This window comes from Rhincodon typus, unplaced genomic scaffold, assembly GCF_021869965.1.
Source record: "Rhincodon typus isolate 14 unplaced genomic scaffold, sRhiTyp1.1 hic_rhity00000129, whole genome shotgun sequence".
NCBI classification, from domain to species: domain Eukaryota; kingdom Metazoa; phylum Chordata; class Chondrichthyes; order Orectolobiformes; family Rhincodontidae; genus Rhincodon; species Rhincodon typus.
Genome location: NW_025965767.1, coordinates 1,081 through 8,416, shown reverse-complemented (window position 1 = coordinate 8,416; position 7,336 = coordinate 1,081). Strand labels below are relative to the sequence as shown.

Below are 7,336 nucleotides of genomic sequence, written 5' to 3'. Positions count from 1 at the left end.
TCGGTATGCAGGTACAACAGGTAATGAAGAAGGTTGATACAACAAGGCGTAGAGCTGGATGAACACAACAGGCCAAGCAGCATCAGAGGAGCAGGAAAGCTGACGTTTCAGGCCTGGACCCTTCTTCAGAAAATGGTTAATGGGATGGTTGGACATTAAATTGATGTCGACTCTTATGGGCAAATCCAGAAGTACAGGGTCTGCTCTTTTCGGACAGAGAGAAGGGGAATGTTTCTCTTGACGCTTGTGGGACTTCGGAACTCTATCCCTCAGAAGATGGGGGCAGAAAATCGGAAGAGGTATTCATTAAACTTTTGCTTTGAGGGGTGGCAGTGGGAGTAAATTAAGTGCTTTGCCTGATGAGAATCTTGTGCTATTGGGGGCAGATGGCAGACGATCTTACTGAATGGAAAACCAGGCTCAAGGCCTACTCTTGCCCCTGTCACATACATGTACACGTTTCCAGCTTCTGTCTCAAAAGACTAGCAAACAATTATGGCTTTTTCGGCCTTTTCCAAAAATAATTTAAGTGCAGAGATAGTAGGAACTGCAGATGCTGGAGAATCCGAGACAACAAGGTGCAGAGCTGGATGAACACAGCAGGCCAAGCAGCATCAGAGGAGCAGCATGTTGCCTCTTTTGTAATCATTTTTTTCTTCTCTGCATGCGCTGTAGCAACTGCAGATGGGGATTGATAAATAAACTTTTCATGAGAAAACCTATCTTTTGTATTTGTTTGCTGGGTGTCACAGCACTCCCAAGAATGGGAAAAATCAGGCAGAAACTTCCTTGTGTTTCTCCCTTGTTTGTAACAGGTGTTTCAGTGAGTGGGCAGTGTTTCTCAGTGACTGCGCATGAGGTATTGTGGTGAGTGTGTGCCTGGAAATGCTTCAGGGAGCGCTGTGGTTTATTCGGAAGTGAGCCAACGTCAGTGTTTTGCTGAATGCGTGTTTTATCACTCGCGACCATGGTATGTTGGTGCTCAGGACCATGATGTTTGTGCTATCTCTCACAAGAACAGAGTCTGGTGTTAGACAGGTTTTATTTCTACAGTAAATATAAAAATACAGCGTGGTAGAACTCCCCGACTGTGATCAGTGACAGCTAGACAATAATAACTGGAGGTTAGAGGGAAGGAGCAGAGTCCCACAGAGATCCCGAGACAACCTTCTGCTCCACAGCACCTTAAACACACAGGGACTGCCAATCTGCTGGTCTCCACACAACCGGGATAAGCACAGAAGCAGCAGAGTTTACAGTCACCAGTTTACATGTTAAATGTTTTGTTAGCTATCTGTCCCACCGTATTCCCCTCCAACGGCATCTCTCTCTCTCCCCAACAACCACCCCCACCCCACCCCCAGCAGAGTGCATTGGTATTGAGAGCTAACCCCATAAGCCCCAGCTCTGAACTGTAGCTTGCGACTGTGTTCACCTTGAGAGGGCCAGGGCTCCTGAGCAACACACAATCATTGTCCTCCCTCTCACATTGCCGTTCGGGGCAGGGGTGTGTGTGTGTGTGTGTGTGTGTGTGTTGCGGGGGGGGGGTTGCAGGGAGGGGAAAGGAGTGTTGGAGGAGTGTCTGGAAGAGGAGTGTCTATGGCGGGGGGGGGGGGGGGGGGGGGGGGGGGTACCTCTGCTCAGTCACCCCAAGCAGCAGGAAATGGGGTGTCTGTACCGGGGAGGGAGTGGGGCGGGGGGGAAGAGGAGTGTCTGTCTGTGAGTGTCCGTGTGTGTGTATGTGTCTGTCTGTGTTTGTGTGTGTCTGTCCATGTGTGTGTCTGTGTGTGTGTGTGTGTGTGTCCATGTGTCCGTGTCCATATGTGTGTGTGTTGGTGGGGGGGTGGGGAGTAACAGGGGTGTCTGTGTCCGGGGACGGGGGGTGCAGATGGGCATGTTGGGCCCAGGAAAGGGGAAAGGGGCAAGGAAAGGTAGGTGTCAGGGTCTGTGAAATAAGGTCAAAGTGACCATTGGCACAGAATGATGGCCCCCTTACCTAACAGAGGGCTGTCAGGGTATGACATGGTGTATGCCATAGTGGCCAATCTCTCTCTCTCCCTCTCGTCCTCCCTCAGAGGGTGTGGGCGGTTGTGAAGAGGGATGGGGAGACTCAGTTCCCTATGACATTGTAATGTATAACCAGGAGTGAGCTCTGCAGGACAGCCATGCCATCGAGAGGCCCAGTGCCCCATAGTGACGTCCCCCATTGGTGTTTGTACATGGTCACCACTGAGGGGCCCAGTGTCAGAGCTCTACAAAGGCTAGGCAATAGTGCTGGGGGTGGGGTGAACATCCCAGAGGGGAGACAGCGGGGCTGGGGTTGGGGGCAACGTCCCAGAGGAGGATCAGAGGGGCTGGGGGTGGGTGGGGGAATGTCCCAGAGGAGGGACAGTGGGGTTGGGGAATGTCTCGGGGGGGGCAGTCTGGCTAGGGGTGGGGACACCATCCCAGAGGAGGGTCAGTGGGGCCGAGGCTTTCTGAGGCTTCTCGTCTCACATCCTGTTGGGGAGCAAAGGAACGGGAATGGTGAGATGGGAATGCTGACAGGAAGATGTAGGTAAGTCCCAGCTCTAGTAGGGAGTGTCCGCTTTCAGGTTCCGGTACAGACAGCAAGTGAAAATCATTCCGAAGATCTGTAAAGATCAAAACGTGGCATCAGCTTTCTACAGTCTTCATGGTCACAGCATCTTCACACGATCCTCCAGTACCCAACACCTGCAGCCCCCCCACCGCCCCCACCCGCCATGGGCAGCACAGAGGGAGCTCCACACTGGGACCATGGGGGAGTTCATACAGACAGCTCCACACTGGGACCATGGGGGAGTTCATACAGACAGCTCCACACTGGGACCAAATGAAATCACATTGGGATCCTATTGGCTGAAGGAGCAGGCGCAGGGGATGGGGTAGGGGGGGAAGCTGCTGGTTTGAATGGTCTCCGTTGGCTGTGTATAACAGTGCTCCTACCTGGACACAGGCGATTCCTATTCCCACTGCTCCAATAATCTTCAGGTGGGCCATGATGAAACCCTCCAGCTTGGTAATGCAGCCTCCCTGTAAAACGGGGCAGCACAGCTCAGTCACTATGAACACACAGCCCTTCCAGTGGCTACAGGCATGACTCCAGCATAGTGGGCCCCAGCTCCTGGCACAGAGCAGGGCCTGAGACAGGACACCATCCCACATTAGTGCCGTAAGGGGCACTGTGCTCCTGAAGGTGAGGCAGGACCTCAGTGATAGCATTCTCTGCGTTAATGCCAGTACAACGTGCCAGTCATCTTACAAATACAAGAGTAAAGTGCATGGCTGCAAAGATTGGGCAAGGGAGAGGAAAACTTCAGTTTGCTGGGACACTGGAACCAGATCTGGGAAAGTTGGGATCTTTACAGGGAGGCCAAGTTTCTCCTGAATGGACTGGGATTTGTCTGGTGGTGCTAGGGAGGGTTTAAACTGACAGCACAGTGGTTGGGAGTTATACTATCTCCAAGGAGATCTAGGGAAGAGCAGATCAGAATGGTGGTAGAAAGGGGAAGGTGCTAGGTGGGGGACACAAATTGAGAAACAATGAAGTCTAAACAAGGCTCCTAAAGGAAGGTGACAGAGCTGAAAGGTTCATTCGCTTTCTCTCCCCACAGATACGGCCCAGTATTTTCTGCAGTGTTGTTTTTTATGTGATGCATTCCAGGAGTATATGTAAAAGTTTGGAATGAGGTAAAATGAGTTACAGATGCAGATTACAACAGGGAAATATGTTATCGGGGTTGTAACTGAGAGCTGGGTTAAAGGAAAGCTGGGCTTACAATATTCCTGCAGAAATATTGTCTGGGAAGATGGGAAACAGAGGGAAGGTGAGGATATAGATGAAGGAAAATATGCAAGACCAGAGGAACGAGGAAGATTTATTTTGTTATACCCAAGTAATAATGGGGCTACCATCAAACTATTGGGTGAATTCCATAGGCCACTCACTCACAGGAAAGATGTACAAAGATATTACAGAGAGTTGCAACAATTGCGCACTTTGGCTACTCAAATACAGCCTGGAATTGCAATAACAGAGAGCAAAAGAATCCATAAAGTGTGCTCAGGTGCTTGTTTGTCACCAGTTCAATAAGGAAGAAGATTGGGTTCTGGAGAATGAAACCCACACCATCTCGTAAAGAAACAGCGATCGTAACATTGTAAGGTTTAGGGTATCTATAGACAAGGAACAATCCAGAATGACTATCAGTGGTGAGGGGTCTTCAATGGATTGAGAATGGATCTGATCCAGAGAAACTGGAATCAAAGATTGTCAGCTGCTTGGTCTATTCTGTCTTTAAAAGAGGAGATAGTACAGTCAAGGTACATTCCCATGAGGTGAAAAGACACAGAGAGCAAACCTGGAGCTGTCTGTACAGAATGAAAGCTGAAGGTGAAGTAGACAGAAGGGTGCATTTGAGAGATGACAGGTGGATGACGCAATCATAAACCAGGCTGAATACAGAAGGTTTGAAGGACAAGAAAGAAAAGCAAAGAAAGTGTGTGAGAAAAGGCCAACAGCTAACAGGAAACGTTATCTAAACAGCTTCTCTCACCATTAAAGTAGTAAAACAGAGCCAAAGAGGAGGAGTGAGATCAACACATGGAGCCAAAAGGGATTTGATACATGGACCCAGGGCTGTTGGCCAACAGGTTAAATTAATACAATACAATTGTCTTTACTGAAGGTGGTATAGCCCACATTGTGGTGAAACAGAAAGTTGTTCAGATCCTCAACAGGCTAAAGATTGATCAAGGGCAATGTCTGGGATAGGTAGCCAGAGACCAGCCGAGAACTATCCAGGGACGTGGAGGGAATGGACAGTGGAAATTGTGGAAGAATTGGCCTTAATTTCTCAATTTTCTTTAGACATGGCCTTCTGCATCCCTCTCCCCTTTCCACCCACTCTCCTCTCCCATCCCTCCTCCCCTCTCCCTCAGGCCCTCTCCCAACCCAAACCCCCCCCCCCCCCCCTTGGCCCCCCCCCCCCCCCCCCCCCCCTTTTCGGGCCCCCTGCCCTGGACCCCCCCTTGGACCCCCCCCCCCCCACTCACTCACCTCCACCTTGTAGATGTTGGATGGGTGGTCTCTTTTACCACAGCCAACTGTCATGGACTTACAGCAGCTGTCAGGTACGATCCGATCTCCAGATTGCCCCGATGTCACCCAGCGGCTTTCCTGCCAGTCCTTCGAGTTATTGCTGCCGCAGCAACGGAACTGACAAGGCGAGAGAGGGGGCACACGGTGTGAGTTTACTGAGGGCACAGCCCACTCAACCCATAGGCCAGCACCAATCTGCTCTCCATCCAACTGTTACCACCAGACTCTCACTCATCCTCCCAGCACCCCCCTCTCAAATAACTAGCTTTACCAGCCCCTCTTCCAGATAAATATGTTCTCCATTCCCCACCTCCCCTTTCTCAAATTACTAGTTTAACCACAATCCCTGATAACTAGTCCACTATTCCCCCAATCCGTCTAACTGTTTCCCACTCTTTCTGTCTCTCTCTCTCTCAGATAATCTATTATCCATTCCCAACTCCCCTCTCCAATAACTAATGTCACCCCACTCCCCTTCTCTCCGATAACTAGTTTAACCCTTCCCCACCCTCCTCTCACATGTAAGTGATTATACCATTTCACAACATTTCCCAAACCCTGTCTTATATAACCAGTTTAACCATTCACCAACTGTTCCGATTACTAGTTTAATCATTCATTGACCCCGCTCTTAGACTACTACTTAAACCTTGTCCCACACCCTCTCTCGCAGAAAACTAATTTAACCATTCCCAACTCCTCGCTCTCAGGTTATTCATCCAACCCTTCCCAACCTGTTCTTCCTAAGGTTTCACTGTTCCCCATTCCCCTCTATCTGATACGTCCTCCAAACCCCTTCTCCCAGATAACTGCCCACCACACCTTTTCTTTCACAGATAAATATTTTAACTGTTCCTCAGCCCCACTCTATCAGTTAATTAGCATAACTATTTACCAACACTTCTCTCTCAGATAACTAGTTTAGCCAATCCCCACCACCACTCTCTCTGATTTCATGTGAAACTGTTGTCTGTCACCTTGCTCTCAGATAAGGAGTTTATCTATTCTCCACTCCCTGTCTGTCAGATAACTAGTTTAACCATTCCCCAACTCCTCTCTCTTAGATAACTAGTTTATCTGCTCTCCATGCCCTCTCCCTCAGATAACTAGTTTAACCATCTGCCCCTCCCTCTCTCTCCAATAATTACTTTAACCATGCCCGACCCACTCACTCTCAGACAACCAGTTTAAACATTTACCACCCCATCTCAGGTAATGAGGTTAATCATTCTTGTTTCTTCTCTCATTGGTAACTCTTTAAACTGCTACCACCCATCCCTTAGAAAACTAGTTTAACTATTGAACTTTGCATGTGGCCCGTCTTTCTCTCTCTATCTATGCCATGGTCTCTCCCTCTCTCCCCTCCCCCCCAACACGTGTTCACTTTCTCACTTTCTTCTGTCCCTCTCCTCTCCTCCGTCTCCCTCGCCACCATCCGCACAGCATGTCTGCACTCTCCCTCCCTGTCTGTGCACTCTCTCTCTCGCTGGGGTCTGCTTTCCCCGGTCAGTTCCTCTCTCCTCTGGAATGTCAACTCACTTCTTGCTGCAGTTTGTCAACTGCCTTGGTGATATGGATCTGGTCTGGCATCCTGTACTTCTCTATCATTGTCACTCGCAGATTGGTCTTTAGGTCATCACTCAGCTGTAACAGAGCATAGAGAGGGTAAGCGGCGGAGTGAGAGAGAAGGTGAGGGAGAGGGAGTGACACAGAGGATGAAAGAGGCAGGCAAAGGAATTTATTGGTTAGTGCAGTTTCCGCCTCTGACACCGGGGGTCAGTGTGGGACACAGACCTGCAGTTCCCGGCTGTGACACTGGGGGTCAGTGTGGGACACAGACCTGCAGTTCCCGGCTGTGACACTGGGGGTCAGTGTGGGACACAGACCTGCAGTTCCCGGCTGTGACACCGGGGTCAGTGTGGGACACAGAGCTGCAGTTCCTGGCTCTGACACCGGGGGTCAGTCTGGGACACAGCTGCAGTTCCCGGCTCTGACGCCGGGGGTCAGTCTGGGACACAGCTGCAGTTCCCGGCTCTGACGCCGGGGGTCAGTCTGGGACACAGCTGCAGTTCCCGGCTCTGACGCCGGGGGTCAGTCTGGGACACAGCTGCAGTTCCCGGCTCTGACGCCGGGGGTCAGTCTGGGACACAGCTGCAGTTCCCGGCTCTGACACCGGGGGTCAGTCTGGGACACAGAGCTGCAGTTCCTGGCTCT

At 50.6% G+C, this 7,336-nt stretch overlaps 1 protein-coding gene across 1 annotated transcript; it reads right to left on the bottom strand.

Annotated features, from left to right (window-relative positions):
* Positions 1-1,025: 1,025 nt before the first annotated feature.
* On the bottom strand, positions 1,026-7,336 carry cd151l (CD151 antigen, like). The gene is made up of 4 exons (XM_048621219.1): positions 6,662-7,336; positions 5,081-5,239; positions 2,968-3,054; positions 1,026-2,633 (listed from the first exon to the last, which is right to left on the bottom strand). Exons 1-4 carry the CDS (start codon positions 6,728-6,730, stop codon positions 2,571-2,573), a joined length of 378 nt encoding a protein of 125 aa, XP_048477176.1. The 5' UTR covers positions 6,731-7,336; the 3' UTR covers positions 1,026-2,570.

What these genes read in the sequence shown, in the direction of transcription:
- cd151l (XM_048621219.1), bottom strand. Translation starts at nt 6,730, where the DNA reads ATGATAGAGAAGTACAGGATGCCAGACCAGATCCATATCACCAAGGCA. An exon ending in CCAACATCTACAAGGTGGAG is followed by an intron (nt 3,055 to 5,080) that starts GTGAGTGAGTGG and finishes CCCGTTTTACAG; the next exon opens with GGAGGCTGCATTACCAAGCT. An exon ending in TAGGAATCGCCTGTGTCCAG is followed by an intron (nt 2,634 to 2,967) that starts GTAGGAGCACTG and finishes TGATCTTTACAG; the next exon opens with ATCTTCGGAATGATTTTCAC.